The sequence below is a fragment of the Oncorhynchus clarkii genome, chromosome 23 (assembly GCF_045791955.1).
Source record: "Oncorhynchus clarkii lewisi isolate Uvic-CL-2024 chromosome 23, UVic_Ocla_1.0, whole genome shotgun sequence".
Classification (NCBI taxonomy): domain Eukaryota; kingdom Metazoa; phylum Chordata; class Actinopteri; order Salmoniformes; family Salmonidae; genus Oncorhynchus; species Oncorhynchus clarkii.
Window position 1 is genome coordinate 38,665,195 of NC_092169.1, and position 24,806 is coordinate 38,690,000.

At 46.9% G+C, this 24,806-nt stretch overlaps 3 protein-coding genes across 4 annotated transcripts in view; 2 read left to right on the plus strand and 1 right to left on the minus strand.

Moving 5' to 3' along the window:
* The window catches only part of LOC139381438 (BAR/IMD domain-containing adapter protein 2-like 1), a 55,617-nt gene extending 42,976 nt beyond the window's left edge, over window positions 1-12,641 (plus strand). Inside the window, exons 9-14 of the mRNA XM_071124955.1 lie at window positions 2,299-2,431; window positions 3,169-3,391; window positions 7,426-7,485; window positions 7,637-7,790; window positions 9,518-9,558; window positions 9,668-12,641. Of these exons, the coding sequence (XP_070981056.1) occupies window positions 2,299-2,431; window positions 3,169-3,391; window positions 7,426-7,485; window positions 7,637-7,790; window positions 9,518-9,558; window positions 9,668-9,740 (684 nt within the window). The 3' untranslated portion in view covers window positions 9,741-12,641. The remainder of the gene's footprint in view (window positions 1-2,298; window positions 2,432-3,168; window positions 3,392-7,425; window positions 7,486-7,636; window positions 7,791-9,517; window positions 9,559-9,667) is intronic.
* On the minus strand, window positions 9,840-12,960 carry LOC139381286 (uncharacterized). The gene is made up of 2 exons (XM_071124745.1): window positions 12,882-12,960; window positions 9,840-10,396 (listed from the first exon to the last, which is right to left on the minus strand). The coding sequence occupies exons 1-2, from the start codon at window positions 12,958-12,960 to the stop codon at window positions 9,840-9,842; spliced, it is 636 nt and encodes a 211-aa protein (XP_070980846.1).
* The window catches only part of LOC139381488 (tectonin beta-propeller repeat-containing protein 1-like), a 30,309-nt gene continuing 18,362 nt past the window's right edge, over window positions 12,860-24,806 (plus strand). Inside the window, exons 1-4 of one of the 2 annotated variants that reach the window (XM_071125078.1) lie at window positions 12,860-13,019; window positions 16,422-16,654; window positions 22,565-22,747; window positions 24,683-24,805. In XM_071125078.1, coding sequence (XP_070981179.1) covers window positions 16,430-16,654; window positions 22,565-22,747; window positions 24,683-24,805 — 531 coding nt within the window. In that variant the 5' untranslated portion in view covers window positions 12,860-13,019; window positions 16,422-16,429. Of the gene's footprint in view, window positions 13,020-13,210; window positions 13,384-16,421; window positions 16,655-22,564; window positions 22,748-24,682; window position 24,806 lie in introns of those variants that run through there. The other variant, XM_071125077.1, reaches the window with a different exon arrangement.

Genomic DNA, 24,806 nt, shown 5'->3' on the forward strand with positions numbered 1-24,806 from the left:
ACCTAGGAAGAAACCTAGAGAGGAACCAGGCTATGAGGGGTGGCCAGTCCTCTTCTGGCTGTGCCGGGTGGAGATTATAACAGAACATGGCCAAGATGTTCAAATGTTCATAAATGACCAGCATGGTCAAATAATAATAATCACAGTAGTTGTCGAGGGTGCAACAAGTCAGCACCTCAAAAGTATATGTCAGTTGTCTTTTCACAGCCAATCATTGAGAGTATCTCTACCACTCCTGCTGTCTCTAGAGAGTTGAAAACAGCAGGTCTGGGACAGGTAGCATGTCCAGTAAACAGGTCAGGGTTCCATAGGTGCAGGCAGAACAGTTGAAACTGGAGCAGCAGACCGGCCAGGTGGACTGGGGACAGCAAGGAGTCATCATAGTCCTGAGGCATGGTCCTAGGGCTCAGGTCCTCCGAGAGAGAGAAAGAGAGAGAGAATTAGAGAGAGCATACTTAAATTCACACAGGACACCGGATAAGACAGGAGAAGTACTCCAGATATACCAGACTGACCCTATCCCCCGACACATAAACTACATCAGCATAAATACTGGAGGCTGAGACAGGAGGGGTCAGGAGACACTGTGGCCCCATCCGATGATACCCCCGGACAGGGCCAAACAGGCAGGATATAACCCAGAAGAGCTCTTCTTTGTCTACATCCATTCAGCATGGTTCACACCCTCTTAAGCCTTAGCCCCACCCACCTCTTTAATGGTTCACATGTGAGGCCATGTGCTAAACAGAGTGAGTACAGTAGTGTACTAAACAACCAACGATTTCAAGACTAAAGACCGGTTTATAATACGTCTATCGACATGTCTGTAGACAGTTGTTGCAGTGACATAATGAACATTCTATTGTTGTCCGACATCAAACTTGTTGTTCTCATTTTGAAAAAGTAGAAACACAAAAACTAAAGGCGGCAAGATATCAGCAGCCTGGTGGTCCAAATGAGCATAACTGGTGTATTTTAACACCAATAAACCCACCCGTTTTTAAACATTTATTTAGTATATGTCAATCTAGCATACCAGGCAACTAAAAGCAACTTTCTAAACAATGTTTTGGTTCGTTTCTAGCTTGTCAGCTGGCTAGCTAACGTTAAGTTACCATATGGCTGACAGCGTCTTAACTTTAGCTAATTTGTATTAATTATTACAGGAAAATAAACTCACAACAAGATCATTATTTACAAGTTAATGGCAAGCTAATTACAGAAAATAGCTTACAGTTGTGAGTGTGACAAAATAAAAGCAGGGCATTCTACCGGAGAATTTTTTCGAACTTGAACGCTGACTCGTTAGCCTAACGTTATATTCTAATTTGACTTTGGTGCCCGTCATGTTGTTCTTCACATTACCGTCGGGTAAATACACACTATATCAAATTGAATGAACGTTTATTTGTCACATTGCACAGTATAGAGAAGGTGTAAATCGACACAGTGAAATGGTTACTTGCATAGTAGAGTATTTTGTTTAAACATGTAGCTAGCTAAACTATGAACCATAATCCCAACTCACAACATTACTACACTGCAGGAATCTGCAGGTAGCTAAAGCTAACCAACTAGGTTCAACGTTTGCTAGCTAGGTAACAATAGGCTATAACTAGCAATGCAAATGGCTCTGAAATACAAACAATATTATTACTATTACTAGCGAGCTAACTAACAGTATGCTTTAACTTGCAATGAAAACGACTTTCTGACAAAAACGTATAATTTCTGAAAATGTAGCTAGCTAGACTCTCTTACCCGTATACTTGGATAAATGCTTCTCCCTCTCTGTCACGGATGCCATGGTTGCCCATAGTTTGAAGATGTAATCCGTAGACAGGAGTTTTATACAGCCTTCTGTGTGTTCTCTTTTCGACTCCCTCCAGTTATTTGCAATCAAATGCCACATTTTCTCCATCTCCTTAGCTATCATACTCTGCTTCCACCAGGTATTCCACTGATTTCAAAACTTGGTCCTCCAGAAAGTGGAGAGAATTAGCAACACTTTTGCAGTTCTTCGTGATATCTTTTTTTAAAACACATTAGAAAGGACTACCTACACATTCTGAGCAGCTCATGTTATAGACAGAAGCGTGCATGTCCAGCCCATCCATTATCTCAGCCAATCAAAAAAATTATGTTTAGAATAAATGTTTATGTTCAAATGCCTCTTCTGGGAAGTAGTGACGCGCGACATACGCCTAGTTTCCTGAAACGAGTCACAAATGGTATTTGCTCTTCTAGATGCATTGCATGTACTGTGACTTTCATATTTGATGTTTTCTCTGTCCTCAGAACAACAGGGATTTGATGGTTCCCCCACCAGCCCCCCAGCTGAAGGCCCAGATCAGTCCACTGGCTAATATGTTCAACCAGGACGTCCCCCACGCCTCCTTCACATCCACATCTACATCAGACCACAACTCAGGTACTACTGCAGCCTCACACCTCAGGCTTCAGTCTTTGGATTGAAGTTTGAATATGTGTTACATTGTGTGTGTGTGTAGTTGTACTCTGTATAACAAAATTTGAAAATATAATGTTTTGGTAGCTGTTCATTTCTACAGAGATTCTGTTTAGCTTTACGAGTCCCATACCTCTTTACTCATGTAAATATGCTGCCTTTCGTAATCTGATCTATACAAATTGATAAAAAAAGATGATAGTATAGCATTTGATGGCTGTCCTAATCTACATGTAATCTTGTTTGGAAATATTTTATCTTGTGCTCTGGGACATTATTGAGTACGTCTGCTCGACAGAATATATACGGAAATCTTAAAAGAAGGTTCAGGATTGTATCTTTATTCCCTTCAAGTTGTGCTGCATGTACCCTTTAATCCTGCTAAAGTATCGATTCTTACTTCATCTAGCATTTGTTCTCCATGCCTTCTCTTATTGAATGTCTAAATTACACAGAAGATTCTGCTGCAAAACCAATTCCCCTCTTTAATGATGCAATAGTTCTTCTCTGTGTGGCCATTTAGACCAGGGTTATAAATCATTAGCTATATGCCATGTCTCGTTCCTCCGTGATATACTTATCCATGTATTATTTTGAACTCTGCTATTGTAAATATCAAATATTTCAGCGAGTACTTGCTGTCTTTCTACATTTTGATAATAAAACATATTGAACTTGAACTTTGAACTTTGACCTTCCAGGCCAGAGCAGTATGGAGAACAGTGGAAGCCTGTCTCTATCCCGGTCAGTGTCGATAGGTTCTGGGCTGAACGTGGGCAGGAAGCCACGGGTCAGGACCATCTTCCCCCACACGGCCGGCAACAGCGACACACTCCTGTCCTTTGATGATGGTGACATCATCATACTGCTCATCAAGGAGGAGAAGGACGGATGGCTATACGGAGAGCTGGAGAAGACCCGGCAGTAAGTCACTTCATGAAGCATTATTACACCTTTATAAATGCTTTCTAGCCTGGAGAAGACATGGCAGTAAGTCACTATTTACTGGGTATTTAGGGTCTATGAGGATTTATGAAGTTTTATAACACATTTATAGAGGCTTATTGACTTGGCAGTGAGTCACTGTATTGAGAGTTTGTTCAACTTTATTACAACTTTACAAAGATTTATTACGCCCTAATTAAGGCTTATTTACCAGGAGAAGACCCGGACGCAGATCTAAGGTCTCTCACTGAAGTTATACAATCTGTCACAGTGCTAGAGGTTATAACACTATTACCCTAAGCTTGCTAGCTACCACAACTGCAGGCGATAGAAGGTAACTGAGCTCTTAGGGACACGTGGCTTTTCTCTCCATCATGTTGAGTTTGAGTTTGACGTGCACATTAATCAACGTTTCAGTAAAAGTGCCGGTTTTAGCCAGCCGGCTAATTTTCAACCGCAGTCTCTGGGCAGGTTATTAAAAATAATTACAATATAGACAATAGCAACATAGGACAAGCAATACATAGCATACAGACAGAGCAACATAGGACAAGCAAGACGTAGCATACAGACATAGCAACATAGAACAAAAAGCAGCAAGACAAAATTCATAAAAGCAACAGTGTTTCCACACCTCACAAGCTACAGACAACAGAAAACATGGAAAGCGGCAACACACAGCTAGGGACCATGTTCACAAATCTGATTGACCTTTAGCCATGTCTTCAAGCATTTTGGGAAAGTGTGATATGTGGTGCAGTTATGTGTGTCTGATGGCAGTGTATTCCAGACATGGGAAGCTCTCACAGAGATAACGGATTTGCTAAAGGTGCTTTTCCTTAAGGGAAAAGTACAATCACCTCTCATGGCAGACCTTGTGGATCTGCTGCCATATGTCTGGGTTTTCTGTTTAACAAAAATACTGAGTGGAGGTGGAGCCTGACCATTTAGGATCTTGAATATAAGACATGCGTCAGTGTATTGCACAAGATTTTCCCAACTCAGGAGCTCATGCTTTCTGAGGATGTAACAGTGATGATGGCTATTGGGCTTCCTATCAAGCACTTTGAGAGCCTGTTTGTAGACAGACTGAATAGGTTGTAATGTTGTACAGCAAGCTTGGGCCCAACTAGTCAAGCAGTATGTTAAGTGGGGGAGTATCATACATTTGAAGTACAGTTTTGCTACCTCTGTAGTCAAACAATTTCGTATATATCTGAAATTAGCTAGGTTGAGTTTGGTCGTTGAATTACCTTTTTCACATGCTTTTTAAAAGAGGTTGGAATCGAGTATGATGCCAAGGTACTTAAAATCAGATACCACCTGGAGCTTCTCCCCTGACACATAGACATCTGGCTCAGTAGCATCTGTTGCCCTCTTTGTGAAGAACATGCAAACAGTTTTCACATTGAGATGCAAACACGAGTCACTGAGCCACTTTGTAACCTGGACCATTACAGCAGTGAGTTCTTGTGCAGCTTGTTGTTTGCTCTTTGCATGCACATATATCACTGTATCATCTGCATACATTTGAACTTCAGACCCAGTACGGACAGAAGGCAGATCATTAATGAACAAGAGGGGCCCCAGTATTGACCCTTGGGGCACGCCCACATCATAGCTAAGAGTGGGCGACAGCTACATTGCTCACTCTGACACACTGAGTTCTGCCTTCAAGGTATGATTTCATCCATCTCAAGGCATCAGGGGAAAAGTTGAACTTGGACAATTTTGTGATGAGAATCTCATGGTTAACAGTATCAGAAAGCCTTCCTTAGGTCCAGAAACACAGCCCCAACAACACCCCCTTTGTCCATCTTGGACTTCACAATTTCCAGAAGAAAGCAGCCTCACTTGGCTGGTTGTGTTTTTTGGGACATACAATGATGAATGTTGATGTGGAAACGCAACAAGAAATTCAACACTTGAGAGGGTGGCGAGGGGTTGTTGAAAGGTAGTTTGGTCAAACCACACCTTTGAAAGACCATTGGCGATTGTGATGTCTGCTCATACACAGACTGTGTGGGGAGAAAAGGATGAATGCCAACCCGTCTTCTTGAAACGCCATCTTTGTTTATGTTCTTTCATCTCTGAATGCAGTGAAGGTAGAGCCTGGTACCAGCTGAATGTAGCGCACTCATTATCTTTTGTTAAGGCCACAGAGACCGATGGCTCAAAGCCAACTTAGTAATTATGTGTGCATGCTTTGATGGCAAGTCTACTGTATGGCTGTATCTCCCTTCTTCTAGCTGGTCATTAAAGTCATTAGTGCTCATATGTATGTGAAAGATCAGGGAGAGAGAGCCAGAGAGCGAGATAAGATGAGGGACAGTGTCTGACAGACCAACCAACCTGCACATGTCCTCTATGCTAATTGTTATTGTTCAATGTATGGTCACTTTGACCCTTGGTTGTTATTGTTACTGTTGTCCCGTTGACAATATTGATTATTAATTATGTTAATATTGTAAATCTCCAAAGTAAGCTTTGGCATCTCAAAAAATATGTACTTAGTTACATCATGCCAATAAAGTGGGGGAAGAGAAGAACGAGATTTAAGCTTGAAGCAGAGATGTTAGTCTGCCTACTGACATTTTCTTTCTGAAACAAATTAGCAAAGAAAGTCAATTTCCGGTCCCTTTGGCATAGACAGACATTATTACAGCTTTGGGAATTTCAATTTTTAACTAGGCAAGTCAGATAAGAACAAATTCTTATTTCCAATGACAGACTAGAAACAGTGGGCTAACTGCTTTGTTCAGGGACAGAACAACATATTTTTACATTGTCAGCTCAGGGATTTGATCTAGCAACCTTTCAGTTACTGGCACAACGCTCTAAATCAATCAATCAAATCAAATCAAATTTTATTTATCACATACACATGGTTATCAAAATGCTTGTGCTTCCAGTTCCGATAATGCAGTAATAACCAACGAATAATCTAACCTAACAATTTACCTTATACACACAAGTGTAAAGGGATGAAGAATATGTACATGAAAATATATGAATGAGTGATGGTACAGAACAGCATAGGCAAGATGCAGTATATGGTATAGAGTACAGTTGTCCTTGTCCTTGATTATCTTTATGGCCTTCCTGTGACATCGGGTGTTGTAGGTGTCCTGGAGGGCAGGTAGTTTGCCCCCGGTGATGCGTTGTGCAGACCTCACTACCCTCTGGAGAGCGTTACGGTTGTGGGCGGAGCAGTTTTCGTACCAGGCGGTGATACAGCCCGACAGGATGCTCTCGATTGTGCATCTGTAAAAGTTTGAGTGCTTTTGGTGACAAGCCGAATTTCTTCAGCCTCCTGAGGTTGAAGAGGCGCTGTTGCTTCTTCTTCACCACGCTGTCTGTGTGGGTGGACCAATTCAGTTTGTCTGTGATGTGTACGCCGAGGAACTTAAAACTTACTACCCTCTCCACTACTGTCCCGTCGATGTGGATAGGGGGGTGCTCCCTCTGCTGTTTCCTGAAGTCCACAATCATCTCCTTAGTTTTGTTGACGTTGAGTGTGAGGTTATTTTCCTGACACCACACTGCGAGGGCCCTCACCTCCTCCCTGTAGGCCGTCTCGTCATTGTTGGTAATCAAGTCTACCACTGTAGTGTCGTCTGCAAACTTGATGATTGAGTTACGATGGCCACTCAGTCGTGGGTGAACAGGGAGTACAGGAGAGGGCTCAGAACGCACCCCTGTGGGGCCCCAGTGTTGAGGATCAGCGGGGTGGAGATGTTGTTACCTACCCTCAACACCTGGGGGCGTCCCGTCATGAAGTCCAGTACCCAGTTGCACAGGGTGGGGTCGAGACCCAGGGTCTCGAGCTTGATGACGAGTTTGGAGGGTACTATGGTGTTAAATGCTGAGCTGCAGTCGATGAACAGCATTCTCACATAGGTATTCCTCTTGTCCAGATGGGTTAGGGCAGTGTGCAGTGTGGATGAAAGGTGTGATGTTCTTCATTGTTGTTTTATTGGGCTAATATTTTGGTGTGTCTGTGTTTGTTTCAGGCGGGGCTGGTTTCCCTCATCTTACTGCCGACCTTACAATGAACCACTGATCTCAAACAGGTACGACACATATAGCCATGTGATGATCTTATGATATTGTTTACACCTACCCTCTCAAATCTATAGGGGGCTTTCAAGAAGTGTCTAGAAACAAGGTTATTTTGGGCCAGGTAAAGTCCTAACATTTGTGTGTATCTGTCTATGTCTACAGTTTGGGGACACCGGTGCGTCGTCTGAGTGTGGCCAGTCTTCCGGAACAGGAAGAGGAGGAGCCTGTTTTGCTGCCGCCGCCAGACTACAGCGACAGGACAGGGAACAGCCCTGTCAGCCTGGTCAGCGCCTCCACACCCTCACCCAAAAACACGGTCAGAACCCAGTCATCCCTTCCACATTCTTACCTAACAATACAGTCAGCACGTCACCTTAAAGTGAAAATCAGTTTGTTGGACTCATTTCAATGTTAAACCACCTAAAAGGTCTCTGAAACGTCTGAACAACTTTGATTTTGATGTTGTCTATTAGCCCATATGCTGGGAAACTGTCTTCTTAGGGTGAACGTTAAACCTTCACCCTCTCCACAGGTTTACAGTTGGCTGACCTAATGTGGAAGACATTTTATTTGTGTATTTTCACATGGGCTAGTTAGGGAAGGACTCCCACCACCAAGCACACTTTAAGCTAGGTTATGACAGAAACCTAAGGCCTAAATGTCTTGATGCTGCCACTGATAATTGAGAGAGAGAAATAAAAAATATATTAAAAAAATGCTGCCTGCCTGGTTTTGGGAAGGGAAGGACGGAGGACCAGGGGGGTATAGGCCTACACAGACATTTTGCTCAACCACACATCTTCAATTAGAACCTGCACTGTGTCAGCTGGTTTGAGAATGAAGTAATCATGGTGTACAGAGCTATAGGCCCTCTCTCGCCCCATCGCTCGCTCGCTCTCTCTCTTTCTTTCTCTCCCCATCTTTTTCACTCTCGCTCTCCCCATCTCTCACTCGTCTCATCGCTCTCTCTCTCTCTCTCTCCCATCTTGCTCTCTCTCTCTCTCCCATCTTTCTCTCTCTCTCTCTCTCTCTCTCTCTCTCTATCTCTCTATCTCTCTCTCTCTCTCTCTCTCTCTATCTCTCAATCTCTCTCCTCTCATTGATTGCCCTTGTGTGCTGGAACTGCTGCCTCAGGGCATTGAGAGAAATACACTACTGTTAGAGATGCTATGGTAATAGAGTGGGCCTTTCTCACCCCTCTTCTCCCCCTTGCCCCCTCACCTGTTCTACCCCTTCCCCACCTTTCACCCTTTCCTTCCTACAAGTCCCATCCTTTCTTGCTTCCCTTCTTCTTTGCCCCCCCCACCCCCTTTGATCATGTGATTGTGGAGAGGTGACTTTGCTTGTCGCTTAAAGATGAATGGTCCCTGATGTAAGCCACTGTCTGGGGCCTCTCCCATAGCTGCCCATTCACCCTCACTCCTGGACACTGTCTGCCCTCTAGTGTAGTGGTTGTGTTAGGGCAGGGGTTATGTCCTGGAATAGGTTGAGGAGGCCAACAGGGTCATTTCTTTGCAGTGCAAAAACTAAATTCTCTGAAAGTGACCCAGGTGTTATGTTTGCTCTGACTGTTGGTGTATCTATTCAATCTGTTGTGCTGAATGATAACAGCCTCATCCACTGTTAGAATGGATCTTCAAAACATCAGATAAGGATAGAAAACGAACACAACTTACTTTCTGAGAGTGCAGGTAATTGTTGGTTCAATAGATACACGTTTATACATCCTAAATTACCTCAAGCATAGCTACGTAATCAGTTAACCGTCTGTTTTAAAACCAGTTTCATCACACTCACTTGCTTGGTGTTTCGATAAGATTTCCATCTACTCAGAGAAGAGGTGTGCTGTGTGCTGGCCTTTCTAGACATTCTAGATTCCTGTCCCCCAGCATGAGATCATGGCACTCTCCGTCTCCATACGTCCCAGAGTTCTTCACTGAGGAGTGACACAACCCTGACAGCTGCATGGGGATAATGCAGCATGTAGCAAATATACACAGCATGTATCATGGCTTAAGTGTTTCTCTTTCTTTTTGTTAATAGATCTCTCTACCCAATGAGGTTGGAAAGGTTCCCTTTCCGGGGTAAGTTTTATAATAACTCTGTTATAACAATAAAACCTCTCACATGATTTTGATGGGAAATAATAATGAATTCACATATGACAATGTTTTTTTTCATGATATTTTCCAGAGGTGGGAATCCCTTTGCCACTGTCAAACTGAGACCTACAGTGACCAACGACAGATCAGCACCCAACGTCTAATATCCAGAGCTCATCCAGACAGAGGAATGATAAAGCACCACCAACACTCCAGAATTACAGTCCAACAATATGTCAACAAAGCATGGATTCTACTCCGCTTCAGCAAACCAGCTCCATTGTAGCTAGCTCCATTGTACCCGAGCCAGCTCCATTGTAGCCAGCTCCGTTGTAGCCAGCGCCGTTGTTACTAGCTCCGTTGTAGCAAGCTCCATTGTAGCCAGCGCCGTTGTTACTGGCTCCGTTGTAGCCAGCACCGTTGTAGCTAGCTCCGTTGTAACTAGCACCGTTGTAGCCAGCGCCGTTGTTACTGGCTCCGTTGTAGCCAGCACCGTTGTAGCCAGCGCCGTTGTTACTGGCTCCGTTGTAGCAAGCTCCATTGTAGCCAGCGCCGTTGTTACTGGCTCCGTTGTAGCCAGCACCGCTGTAGCTAGCTCCGTTGTAACTAGCACCGTTGTAGCCAGCGCCGTTGTTACTGGCTCCGTTGTAGCCAGCACCGTTGTAGCCAGCGCCGTTGTTACTGGCTCCGTTGTAGCCAGCACCGTTGTAGCCAGCTCCGTTGTTACTAGCTCCGTTGTTACTAGCTCCGTTGTTACTAGCTCCGTTGTAGCCAGCACCGTTGTAACTAGCTCCGTTGTAGCCAGCTCCGTTGTAGCCAGCTCCATTGTAAAACAGAGTAGTGAAGTGACAATGATTATGGGCAGTGCTGAAACATAATCAAATCCAGGCTACCTTCCTCACTCTTTTGCGTTCAGATTGTTTTTAAAATAAATATATATACAGTCGCTAGTGAAAGTCTACACACCCTTTGCAGAGTCTTCAAAGTTTGTTGCCTTAAAATGTAATCTACAGAGGGAATAAATGTTTTTTTTCTACTGACCTACACTGACCTACACAACCTACTTCACATTTTCAGACTGAAAGATAAATTATACAACACCCCAGAGTTAATACTGGGTGGAAGCACCTTTGGTAGCCATTACAGCTGGGAATCATTTGTTGTACTATTAGGGCAACCATTGCTTTGGCAAAATTGCTCAAGCTCATTACATTTGGTTGGGAATCATTGATGGACACCAATATTCAAACCGTGTCTCTGATTTTCAAGCAAAGTTAGTCAGGACTGAGAGTGGACTACTGAGGAACACTCAACACCTCTTGGAAAACATTTTGGACTCTTCGGCATTAACATTTGTGTAATTGTTCCGCAAAAACATCTATCCCAGGGTTAGGTTTTCAGAAGACTGAGGCAGGGTTTTCTCTAACTTCTTACCTGGACTTTGCTCCTTTCATATTTATTTTTGATTATGACAAACTCCCCAGTCCCTGCCGTTGACAAGCATACCTATAACATGAGTTATTATATGATAATTTACTGCTCTTGAGCAATTTTGACAAAAACGATGGATATATATTTCCCTAAGAGTTGTCGAGAGTTGGAATTTTATTCCAAATTATTCACAGCTGTAATGGCTGCCAACAGTGTTTCCACCAGGTATTAACTTTGGGGTGTGAAGTCATACACAATCAAGACTTCTTTTTTTTTTTTTTCTTTTTCATTTTGAACATTTTCTATAATTTATTTCACTGAAAATGTGGATTAGGTTGTGTACATCGGTAGGAAGGCAAAATGATTATTAGTTTCTTTTTGTAATATTTGGGGTGTGTTGACCTTCACTAGGCACTGTATTCTATCTGTAGACCTTCTCTAGGCACTGTATTCTGTCTGTAGACTTTCTCTAGGCACTGTATTCTGTCTGTAGACCTTCTCTAGGCACTGTATTCTGTCTGTAGTAGTTGTAGGAATGAGGCACAGGGACACTAGTTGGGGAAAGAAGTGCTACATTTTTTGCCATATTTATTTTTTCATTATGACGTAACCATTTTTCAATGGGGAGGCTACTATTTATCCGTACATTTTAAACAAATTAGAGATGTATCATTTTTTTTCAATTCATTTCATCATAAAGAAGTCTACTCAGCCCCCACTAAGTGTATTGAGTGTAAACAATGAGAGTTTATGGAAGAATGAATATAGCTCATGTAAGTTGTGTTTAAAATGAAAATAAGTGATTTTTGATTAGCCATAGACTAAATGAATGTATGCTGAATGGGGAATGGATTGACATATGGACTCTGCTATGCTATTTCTTCATAGTTTTAAATTTATTTTTTTTTCACACTTGTTTAAAGGTTCATGATGTTTATTGTTTAAAGGTTCATGATGTTTATAAAGTTGTATGGAGACAATTTATCTTAGTTTTTTTCATGGTAAGCTGAAGACTGTGTTTTACAAATACACAATTGTTGTAAATCACAATAACATTGTTATTGGTAGAAATACCGTATGAACCATGTAGTATGCAGTATATCGAAAGAGTATATGGGTTTTTCTCTTCCTTCAGTGTAGAGGAATTCATGATACACACTGCTGTCCATGATAATTGATGATTCCCAAATAAGTTTATGCTTCCTCTTCTATCTCTGTTCAGATACTGATGTGTATTCTGTCATTCTCTAAAGGTGACAAGGAAAATGCTTTACCATGGTGTTCTGTAGACTAAAGTTATGTTATCTCACAGTAAAACAGGATAAACCTTAACATGGTCTTTATTTTTTTAAACATTTTTTAAAATTAATGTACTGTCTTTGCATTTTACTGCCATAACCTACTGCATATCTGTATGAAGACTGTATAACTGACAATGTGTATGTCCCTTAATACATGAGATGAAATTGACAATTTGGTTGTCTTTTAATTGAATGAGTCGTTTTTATTTTATATTGAACGAATGAGTAGGCTACCATTATTTCCTGCCCCATTGTAAATAGCTTTAAGTTATGTTAATGTGATTGCCATAAACACTCACATTAATGTCTAAATAAAGATGTCTATGTTTACCACTAGAGTCTGTTTACGTTGCTATTTTGTTGGTCATAAGACACATTTGGAAGGAAAAGCATGAGACAATGCTGAGGGATTGTCAATAGGACATTACTGTCCATTATGTCCACTGTCTACTCCTATTGTGTGTGTGTGTGTGTGTGTGTGTGTGTGTGTGTGTGTGTGTGTGTGTCAAAGCGGAGCTATACAGAGCCCTCTGCATTGTCACAACATTTGAGAGGCGCACGACGATGCGGTACAGAGCTCATGTTGGCCTCTGCGTGCCTCCAGAGGTTTTGCAATTGCGTCACACCATTCATATGGCGCCTCCGACCACATTTTCGGATCAAGTATACATTGGCTCTTACATTCAGTGCAAGCCACACATCACAGTCATTGTAAGTCAAACTTTCCTCAATATACCAGCTTTAAGCAAATTCAGTGCTGGTAAGGAAAGACAAGTGCATTATCGATTGTATTCTATTATTTTATCCAACGCTATCATACCTTGTACTGCCCTTTAATAACTAAACTACGAGCGTGACCTACTGGACAAATGTAGCTATTGGTTCATTTTGGTGCAGCAGCCAATCTGCGTTTACAGTAAAACCCAACACTTCCTGTTTCGGATTAGGAAACGATTGCAATGTAAATAGATACAGTAGTGGCTAACGTGAAATCACTGTATATTCAATCTGATATGCCGAATGAATTGCAGTGATTTACGTGAACTGCCATACCGTTTATGAGATGGAGCGCAAGGTAAGTGATGAGCTACTGCTAACTAGCAAGCTATTTAATGTCTGGTTTTGCAGTGGTAAACCTCCCTATAAGCAACATAATGTCATTCAGTTATGCGGTTGTAGATTGTCTGACAGCAGCAGCCAGCTAGCTATATTATGCAAAAATAGCAGACTACCTGTGATACACTTAGCTGGCTAATACTAGTTTAGAGTGTTTTATAAGCCAACCGAAGCCTAGCTATATGTCACTTAGCAAGATTGTACTATCTACAATGTATCCATGTTGATCATTCACTGCGCCATTACAATGTAACAAATGTCATTCATTTTTCACAGTATTCTCGCAAAAAGTTACAATGTTGCAGTTTGCTTGGTGGGTGACAGTTGTCGCTAAAGAGACTGTCGAGTCAAGTGGGCTATTTAAGATCATATCTCAGCTCGGTTCAGACAGTACACAGAGGTCTCTCTCTGGCTACATCAGTTAATTAATTGCTAGTGACAGGGACTATGCCTTTGAAGAGCATCACTCGCTCCAGACATTGCATAATATACAGGAAGCAAAAGAGAGGAGGGTTGTTAGTTTTAACATAAAAATTCAGCAAATCCCCTTTAAAATGATGAAGTTATTCATGATAAACGTCATACTATATTTATGTTATGCCACATAGACTATGGTGTAATGACCACAGTGTTCAGAATATGGGGCAGTGATGAAGATACGTGACTCAGCCTACCTGAGATGGATCACATCTGGCTGTGATTGAGAGTCCCATAGGGCGGCGCACAATTGGCCCAGCGTCGTCCAGGTTGAGCTGGGGTAGGCCATCATTGTAAATAAGAATTTGTTCTTAACTGACTTGCCTAGTTAAATACATGTAAAATAATGACAGGTGTATAACTCACATTTCGGGTTGCCCCTAAAGTTCATATTGCAGCTTTAATCATGGTTATTATTGTAACCTCACAGCATGATCCCAAAATCCCAACAACAAGATAGAACAGTGCCCCTAGTCCAGTGGTTCCCAACAACAAGATAGACAGTGCCCCTAGTTCAGTGGTTCCCAACAACAAGATAGAACAGTGCCCCTAGTCCAGTGGTTCCCAACAACAAGATAGAACAGTGCCCCTAGTTCAGTGGTTCCCAACAACAAGATAGACAGTGCCCCTAGTCCAGTGGTTCCCAACAACAAGATAGACAGTGCCCCTAGTCCAGTGGTTCCCAACAACAAGATAGACAGTGCCCCTAGTCCAGTGGTTCCCAACAACAAGATAGAACAGTGCCCCTAGTCCAGTGGTTCCCAACAACAAGATAGAACAGTGCCCCTAGTCCAGTGGTTCCCAACAACAAGATAGACAGTGCCCCTAGTCCAGTGGTTCCCAACAACAAGATAGAACAGTGCCCCTAGTCCAGTGGTTCCCAACAACAAGATAGACAGTGCCCCTAACCCAGTGGTTCCCAACCGTTTTATTTTACTGTACCACCAACAGAATTTTGCTCTGCCTGGAGTACCCCTGAAGTACCCCCTCATGTGCATTTTACCAATGGGCCTATGGTCTCATGAGTCTTCTCAAGTACCCCCTGTGGATAGGTCCAAGTACCCCTGGTTGGGAACCACTACCCTAGTGCAGTGGGCAAGGAATAGGACAGGAGGAAGCTGGCACAGTTTACACAGAACAGGGGTAAATTGTAAGGTCAGGTTGGCTTTTTACCCCCAAATGGATAGACTTGGGTTGGATGAGATTATCTTAAAGCCTGCTACAATCAAAGGGACAAAGAGACAATATACACTGAGTGTATATAGACTGACCAGGTGAATGCAGATGAAAGTTATGATCTCTTATTGATGTCACCTGTTTAAACAACTTCAATGAGTGTAGATCAGTGTTCCCTTAACTGGTGGCCTACTGGCCAAATTTGGCCCACGGGTGGTTTTATTTGGCCCCACAAGTTTTCAGAGCCAAAAAAAATGTAATAACCAAACTCACATTATTATTTTTATTTGTAATTTTATTGTTGCACATAAAATACTATTAAAACACCAGGAAATCAGCTTCTACGTGATTTAAGTTTAAGGAATCAGTTCCCAAGTATTCCCACACATCATATACAAATATAAGCAAGGTTTGAAATCATTATGTTTTAGTTCAATGTTATATCTGTTTGGGCTTCTTGTGGTTGATTTGCAGTGTACAAATGATGTGTAATTATGTCGTCGCCCCCCCCCCCCCCCACACACACAAAATCAGGCCTGCTAGCTAAAAAAAGATTTTTATTATTTCAAATCAAAATATTTAACTAGGCAAGTCAGTTAAGAACAAATTCTTATTCACAAATGGCCTACCAAAAGGCCTTCTGCAGGGACGGGGGCTGGATTAAAACTAATAATAATAATAATAATATAATGTAGGACAAAACACACATCACGACAAGAGACAACACAACAGTAGACATAAGAGACATAAGACAACAACATAGCAAGGCTGCAACACATGACAACACAGCATGGTAGCAACACAACATGACAACAACATGGTAGCAACACAACATGGCACCAGCACAACATGGTAGCAGCACAAAACATGGTACAAAAACTATTGGGCACAGACAACAGCACAAAGGGCAAGAAGGTAGAGACAACAATACAGCCACAACTGTCAGAGTGTTTGTGCAGCTCGTTACAGTCGCCAGCTGCAGCAAACTGAAAATACGAGCGACCCAGGGATGTGTGTGCTTTGGGGACCTTTAACAGAATGTGACTGGCAGAACGGGTGTTGTATGTGGAGGATGAGGGCTGCAGTAGATATCTCAGATAGGGGGGAGTGAGGCCTAAGAGGGTTTTATAAATAAGCATCACCAGTGGGTTTTGCGACAAGTATGCAGAGATGACCAGTTTACAGAGGAGTATAGAGTGCAGTGAGGTGTCCTATAAGGAGCACTGGTGGCAAATCTGATGGCCTGCTGGCTTGACCCTGAGGTGAATGACCTTATTTTTAGACCGAACAGTTGAATCTTTTAAATTAAAGCAGTACATCTTACTTTAGTACGTCTCTCCTTAGGCCTGAACATGCCTGTGTCCCTGCTGTGGGCAGTGGATGTGTATGGGCGTGTGTACAGCTTGTCCACCAGAGGGCAGCAGTGGGAGCAGTGTCGTGATGCTGTGTTAGAGTTTAAGAGGGTGACGGCCGTGCAGCAGTGTTGCTGGGGTATCGCCTGTGACCATCACATCTACCTGAATGTCCACTCTAGTGATGTTCCCATACGCTACCAGGAGGAGACATTCGAAAACCAGGTACAGGGTGCGTGTGTGTGTGGCGGTGGAGGGTGGGCTGTGTGTGTGGGGGGCGGGGGGAGGGTGGGCTGTGTGTGTGTGGTGCGGGGGGAGGGTGGGCTGTGTGTGTGTGTGGCGGTGGAGGGTGGGCTGTGTGTGTGGGGGGCGGGGGGAGGGTGGGCTGTGTGTGTGTGGTGCGGGGGGAGGGTGGGCTGTGTGTGTGTGGGGCAGGGGGAGGGTGTGTGTGTGTGGGGTGGGGGGAGGGTGGGCTGTGTGTGTGTGGGGCGGGGGGAGGGTGGGCTGTGTGTGTGTGTGGGGCGGGGGGAGGGTGGGCTGTGTGTGTGGGGCGGGGGGAGGGTGGGCTGTGTGTGTGGGGCGGGGGGAGGGTGGGCTGTGTGTGTGGGGCGGGGGGAGGGTGGGCTGTGTGTGTGGGGCGGGGGGAGGGTGGGCTGTGTGTGTGGGGCGGGGGGAGGGTGGGCTGTGTGTGTGTGTGTGGGGCGGGGGGAGGGTGGGCTGTGTGTGTGGGGCGGGGGGAGGGTGGGCTGTGTGTGTGGGGCGGGGGGAGGGTGGGCTGTGTGTGTGGGGCGGGGGGAGGGTGGGCTGTGTGTGTGTGTGGGGCGGGGGGAGGGTGGGCTGTGTGTGTGGGGCGGGGGGAGGGTGGGCTGTGTGTGTGGGGCGGGGGGAGGGTGGGCTGTGTGTGTGGGGCGGGGGGAGGGTGGGCTGTGTGTGTGGGGCGGGGGGAGGGTGGGCTGTGTGTGTGGGGCGGGGGGAGTGTGGGCTGTGTGTGTGGGGCGGGGGGAGGGTGGGCTGTGTGTGTGGGGCGGGGGGAGGGTGGGCTGTGTGTGTGGGGCGGGGGGAGGGTGGGCTGTGTGTGTGGGGCGGGGGGAGGGTGGGCTGTGTGTGTGGGGCGGGGGGAGGGTGGGCTGTGTGTGTGGGGCGGGGGGAGGGTGGGCTGTGTGTGTGGGGCGGGGGGAGGGTGGGCTGTGTGTGTGGGGCGGGGGGAGGGTGGGCTGTGTGTGTGGGGCGGGGGGAGGGTGGGCTGTGTGTGTGGGGCGGGGGGAGGGTGGGCTGTGTGTGTGTGGGGCGGGGGGAGGGTGGGCTGTGTGTGTGTGTGTGGGGCGGGGGGAGGGTGGGCTGTGTGTGTGGGGCGGGGGGAGGGTGGGCTGTGTGTGTGGGGCGGGGGGAGGGTGGGCTGTGTGTGTGGGGCGGGGGGAGGGTGGGCTGTGTGTGTGGGACGGGGGGAGTGTGGGCTGTGTGTGTGGGGCGGGGGGAGGGTGGGCTGTGTGTGTGGGGCGGGGGGAGGGTGGGCTGTGTGTGTGGGGCGGGGGGAGGGTGGGCTGTGTGTGTGGGGCGGGGGGAGGGTGGGCTGTGTGTGTGGGGCGGGGGGAGGGTGGGCTGTGTGTGTGGGGCGGGGGGAGGGTGGGCTGTGTGTGTGGGGCGGGGGGAGGGTGGGCTGTGTGTGTGGGGCGGGGGGAGGGTGGGCTGTGTGTGTGGGGCGGGGGGAGGGTGGGCTGTGTGTGTGGGGCGGGGGGAGGGTGGGCTGTGTGTGTGGGGCGGGGGGAGGGTGGGCTGTGTGTGTGTGGCGGGGGGAGGGAGGGCTGTGTGTGTGGGGCGGGGGGAGGGTGGGCTGTGTGTGTGTGGGGCGGGGGGAGGGTGGGCTGTGTGTGTGGGGCGGGGGGAGGGTGGGCTGTGTGTGTGGGGCGGGGGGAGGGTGGGCTGTGTGTGTGGGGCGGGGGGAGGGTGGGCTGTGTGTGTGTGGGGCGGGGGGAGGGTGGGCTGTGTGTGTGGGGCGGGGGGAGGGTGGGCTGTGTGTGTGGGGCGGGGGGAGGGTGGGCTGTGTGTGTGGGGCGGGGGGAGGGTGGGCTGTGTGTGTGGGGCGGGGGGAGGGTGGGCTGTGTGTGTGGGGCGGGGGGAGGGTGGGCTGTGTGTGTGGGGCGGGGGGAGGGTGGGCTGTGTGTGTGGGGCGGGGGGAGGGTGGGCTGTGTGTGTGTGGGGCGGGGCGGGGGGAGGGTGGGCTGTGTGTGTGGCGCGGGGGGAGGGTGGGCTGTGTGTGTGGGGCGGGGGGAGGGTGGGCTGTGTGTGTGGGGCGGGGGGAGGGTGGGCTGTGTGTGTGGGGCGGGGGGAGGGTGGGCTGTGTGTGTGGGGCGGGGGGAGGGTGGGCTGTGTGTGTGTGGGGCGGGGGGAGGGTGGGCTGTGTGTGTGGGGCGGGGGGAGGGTGGGCTGTGTGTGTGGGGCGGGGGGAGGGTGGGCTGTGTGTGTGGGGCGGGGGGAGGGTGGGCTGTGTGTGTGTGGCGGGGGGAGGGTGGGCTGTGTGTGTGGGGCGGGGGGAGGGTGGGCTGTGTGTGTGTGGGGCGGGGGGAGGGTGGGCTGTGTGTGTGGGGCGGGGGGAGGGTGGGCTGTGTGTGTGGGGCGGGGGGAGGGTGGGCTGTGTGTGTGGGGCGGGGGGAGGGTGGGCTGTGTGTGTGTGGGGCGGGGGGAGGGTGGGCTGTGTGTGTGGGGCGGGGGGAGGGTGGGCTGTGTGTGTGGGGCGGGGGGAGGGTGGGCTGTGTGTGTGGGGCGGGGGGAGGGTGGGCTGTGTGTGTGGGGCGGGGGGAGGGTGGGCTGTGTGTGTGTGGGGCGGGGGGAGGGTGGGCTGTGTGTGTGGGGCGGGGGGAGGGTGGGCTGTGTGTGTGGGGCGGGGGGAGGGTGGGCTGTGTGTGTGGGGCGGGGGGAGGGTGGGCTGTGTGTGTGGGGCGGGGGGAGGGTGGGCTGTGTGTGTGGGGCGGGGGGAGGGTGGGCTGTGTGTGTGGGGCGGGGGGAGGGTGGGCTGTGTGTGTGGGGCGGGGGGAGGGTGGGCTGTGTGTGTGGGGCGGGGGGAGGGTGGGCTGTGTGTGTGGGGCGGGGGGAGGGTGGGCTGTGTGTGTGGGGCGGGGGGAGGGTGGGCTGTGTGTGTGGGGCGGGGGGAGGGTGGGCTGTGTGTGTGGGGCGGGGGGAGGGTGGGCTGTGTGTGTGGGGCGGGGGGAGGGTGTGTGTGTGGGGCGGGGGGAGGGTGGGCTGTGTGTGTGGGGCGGGGGGAGGGTGGGCTGTGTGTGTGGGGCGGGGGGAGGGTGGGCTGTGTGTGTGGGGCGGGGGGAGGGTGGGCTGTGTGTGTGTGGGGCGGGGGGAGGGTGGGCTGTGTGTGTGGGGCGGGGGGAGGGTGGGCTGTGTGTGTGGGGCGGGGGGAGGGTGGGCTGTGTGTGTGGGGCGGGGGGAGGGTGGGCTGTGTGTGTGGGGCGGGGGGAGGGTGGGCTGTGTGTGTGGGGCGGGGGGAGGGTGGGCTGTGTGTGTGGGGCGGGGGGAGGGTGGGCTGTGTGTGTGGGGCGGGGGGAGGGTGGGCTGTGTGTGTGTGGGGCGGGGGGAGGGTGGGCTGTGTGTGTGGGGCGGGGGGAGGGTGGGCTGTGTGTGTGGGGCGGGGGGAGGGTGGGCTGTGTGTGTGGGGCGGGGGGAGGGTGGGCTGTGTGTGTGGGGCGGGGGGAGGGTGGGCTGTGTGTGTGTGGGGCGGGGGGAGGGTGGGCTGTGTGTGTGGGGCGGGGGGAGGGTGGGCTGTGTGTGTGGGGCGGGGGGAGGGTGGGCTGTGTGTGTGGGGCGGGGGGAGGGTGGGCTGTGTGTGTGGGGCGGGGGGAAGGTGGGCTGTGTGTGTGGGGCGGGGGGAGGGTGGGCTGTGTGTGTGGGGCGGGGGGAGGGTGGGCTGTGTGTCTGTGCCTGTGTTTGTGCTTCTCTTGCACCTGATGCATTTATGGTTCTTGTAACCCTCTCTCTCTCTCTCTCTCTCTCTCTCTCTCTCTCTCTCTCTCTCTCTCTCTCTCTCTCTCTCTCTCTCTCTCTCTCTCTCTCTCTCTCTCTCTCTCTCTCTCTCTCTCTCTCTCTCTCAATTCAATTCAGTTTCAATTCCAAGGCTTTATTGGCATGGAAAACATATGTTAACATTGCAAAAACAAGTGAAGTAGATAATAAACAATAAATATTTGCAGTAAACATTACACTCTCAGAAGTTCCAAAATAATAAAGACATTTCAAGTGTCATATTGTCTATACACAGTGTTGTAACAATGTGCAAATAGTTAAAGTACAAAAGGGAAAATATTGGGTTGTATTTACAATGGTGTTTGTTCTTCACTGGTTTTCTTGTGGCAACAGGTCACAAATCTTGGTGCTGTGATGACACACTGTGGTATTTCACCCAGTAGATATGTGAGTTTATCAAAACTGGGTTTGTTTTTTAACTCTCTGTGTAACCTGAGGGAAATATGTGTCTCTAATATGGTCATAGATTTGGCAGGAGGTTAGGAAGTGCAGCTCAGTTTCCATCTAATTTTGTGAGTAGTGTGCATATAGCCTGTCTTCTCTTGAGAGCCATGTCTGTCTACGGCAGCCTTTCTCTATAGCAAGTCTATGCTCACTGAGTCTGTACATAGTCAAAGCTTTACTTAAGTTTGGGTCAGTCACTGTGGTCAGGTATTCTGCCACTGTGTACTCTCTGTTTAGGGCCAAATAGCATTCTAGTTTACTCAATTTTTTTGTTAATTCTTTCCAATGTGTCAAGTAATTATCTTTTTGCTTTCTCATGATTTGGTTGGGTCTAATTGTGCTGCTGTCCCGGGACTCTGTGGAATCTGTTTGTGTTTGTGAATAGAGCCCCAGGACCAGCTTGCTTAGGGGACTCTTCTCCAGGTTCATCTCTCTGTAGGTGATGGCTTTGCTATGGAAGGTTTGGGAATCGCTTCCTTTTAGGTGGTTGTAGAATTTAACGTCTCTTTTCTGGATTTTGACAGCTCTTTTTTGCTCTGCTTGCATTGTTTGGTGTTTTACATTGTACACACAGGATATTTTTGCAGAATTCTGCATGCAGAGTCTCACTTTGGTGTTTGTCCCATTTTGTGAAAAGGGCAAAAGTGTTCTAAAACTGATTGAAGTATTTTTTTAGCTAGATCCTAATTGGTATGTTGAATTTTATGTACCTTTTGTACATTTATGTACCTTTTGATGGCATTTGTTGATATACATGTTGAAGAGGATGGGGCTTAAGCTGCATCCCTTTCTCACCCCCTGGCCCTGTGGAAAGAAATGTGTTTGATTTTTGCCAGTTTTAACCCCAAACTTGTTGTTTGTGTACATGGAATTTCTAATGTTGTATGTTTTCCCCCAACACCACTTTCCATCAACTTGTATAGCAGACCATCATGCCAAATTGAGTCAAAAGCTTTTTGAAATCAACAAAGCATGAGAAGACTTTGCCTATGTTCTTTTGTTTGTTTGTCAATTAGGGTGTGCAGGGTGAATATGTGGCCTGTTGTCAAGTCATTTGGTAAAAAGTACACTTGACCTTTGCTCAGTACATTTTCTTTACTGTGGAAATGAACTAGTCTGCTGTTAATGATAATGCAGAGGATTTCCCCAACGTTGTTGTTGACATATCCAACATCCCATTGGGGTCAAATTTGTCTCCACTTTCGTGGATTGGGGTGATCAGTCCTTGGTTCCAAATATTGGGGAAGATGCCAGAGCTAAGGATGATGTTGAAGAGTTTAAGTATATCCAATAGGAATTTGTGGTCTGTATATTTTATAATTTCATTGAGGATACCATCAACACCACAGATTGTTTTGGGTTGGAGGGTTTGTATTTTGTCCTGTAGTTCATTCAATGTAATTGGAGAATCCAGTGGGTTCTGGTAGTCTTTAATAGTCTCTCTATATATATATATGTTTCACATCCTGCCGTTATTGGGAGTCCCATAGGACGGTGCACAATTGACCCAGTGTCGTCCGGGTTTGGCTGGAGTAGGCCGTCATTGTAAATAAGAATTTGTTCTTAACTGACTTGCATAGTTAAATAAAAGTTCAATTTAAAAAAATAATAATAATACAAATAAATATATATATCTCCCTCTATCTCTCTCTCTTTCGCTCTCAGCGATGGAATCCCATGGATAACTTCTCGGATCGCTTGTTGCCGAGCGACCGCTGGCAGTGGAGTAACATCACAGGACTGGAACACCAACCCCTTGACAGCTTCTTTCTTCCCTCGACCAACTGGGAGTGGGAGGGGGACTGGTACATTGACGAGAACTTTGGAGGAGAGCCCACAGAGAAAGAAGTGAATGTTCTCTCTTTTTCTGTCTTTCTCTCTTTTCTGTATCTTTCTCTCTCCTCTCTTGCCTCCTCCATTTTATATGTCCCCTCTATCTCGATTCTCTCCCTCTCTCTTTCTCTCTTTCCCTCTCTCTCCTTATCTCTCCCTCTCTCTTTCCCTCTCTCCTTCTCTCTCCTTCTCTCTCTTTCCCTCTCTCTCCTTCTCTCTCCTCCCCTCCCTCTCCTCTCTCTAATTCTCTCTCTCTCCCTCTCTCTCATTCTCTCTCTCCCTCTCTCTGTCTTTCTTCCCTCCCTCTCTGTCATTGTCTTACCCCTCACATACAGTGATCTCCAACAGTAGACTAGCTAGGTTTCCATCCAATTGGTGACAGATTTTCATTCCAATACTCTAAAATCTGCAAAAAACAATATGCCCATTTTCCCACCAGAGATGTTTCCATCAAACTGACTTTTTGCAGATGAAATGATGTGCATGATGATGTAGTGCACATAAAAACTACTTTTTACATTCATTTCCCATGTACCATCATTCATTTCCCATGTACCATCACATTTTCAAATGTACTGATGGTTTTGTCACAAAAACTGTTGCATTGTATAGAAAATGTGTCCACTCTGGTCTTGGCACTTGTGCTCCAGCCAACAGCTGGCAGAGACAGTGGGTAGACTACCTACAGTATGAGATTATTATTCATAAGAGTGATCATCATGTCACCAGAATAAGAACCTCGATATGTATTGGAAAGGAGCATCAAGCTCATCACCGGGCACTTTCACCCTGTGAAGTTCATCATAACTTATTTCATCTGTAGCCTAATAAACTGCATGCTTCCCCGAGTCATAGTGGGAGGGCCACACAACATATCATCGGTATCATGTTTATTTTCACTGCTATTTCTCGCATAATTAATTTTACAGACAAAAAGATCCCAACATGTCGAAAGAACAAATTGTCTGTCGGCATTTATAAAATTGTACCCTCATTTCATGTTTCCATCAGCCCCGTCTGGACTTTTTCCATGTGTCAGGTAATTCATCTGCATGAAATGTTTGGACGGAGTGAACTTAGTGACACATTTGTTGTTGTTTTGGCTCTGTACTCCAACACTTCGGATTTGAAATTATACAATGACTACAGGGTTAAGTGGCAGACTGGCAGATTTCATTTGAGGGTATTTTCATCCATATCGGGTGATTACAGCACTGTTTGTACCCAGTCCCCCCGTTTTAGGGGAACAAAAGTATTGGGACAAATTCACTTATGTGAATTAATGTAGTGAAAAGTGAAGTATTTGGTCCCATATTGATAGCGCCCAATGCTTACATCAAGCTTGTAACTTTACACATTTTTGAATGCATTTGCTGTTTGTTTTGGATGTGTTTCAGATTATTTTCTTCCCAGTAGAAATGAATGGTAAATAACATATTGTGTCATTATGGAGTCCCTTTTATTTATTGTAGATAAGAATAGAATATATTTCTAAACACTTCTACATTAATGTGGATGCTACGGTGATTACAGATAATCCTGAATGAATCTTGAATAATGATGAGTGATAAAGTTACAGAGGGTCAAATATTATACACCCAAGACATGCTAACCTCTCACCATTACCAATATCAGGGGAGGTTAGCAAAAACATAACTTTCTACTACTTTAATACACATATAAGTGAATTTGACACAGGACTTTTGGTTTCCTAAAATGGGGGGACTGTTTACAAAAAGTAATTTCTAAACAGTTCACCCGATAATGATGAAAATAGCCTCAAATTAAAAAGCTGACAGTTTGCACTTTAACCTCATAGCCATTGTATCATTTCAAATCCAAGGTGCTGGAGTACAAAGCCAAAACAACAACGTGTCAGTTTCCTAATACCGTTGGAACTCACTATACATGCTGATTCATGTGTGAATGGGTCTGTCTGTGTGTCTGCAGGGTTGGACCTATGCCATAGACTTCCCTGCCACCTACACCAAAGACAAGAAGTGGAACTCATGTGTCCGTCGCAGGCGATGGATCCGCTACAGGAGGTACAAGGCCACAGACACCTGGGCCAAGG

Bases quoted from the DNA above. Each gene is read 5' to 3' on its own strand.
- LOC139381286 (XM_071124745.1), bottom strand. From the start codon at position 12,960: ATGTGGTCGGAGGCGCCATATGAATGGTGTGACGCAATTGCAAAACCT. The intron at 10,397-12,881 runs GTACCGCATCGT...TTTACAATGGAG, and splicing joins CAGAGGCCAACATGAGCTCT to CTGGCTACAACGGAGCTGGC.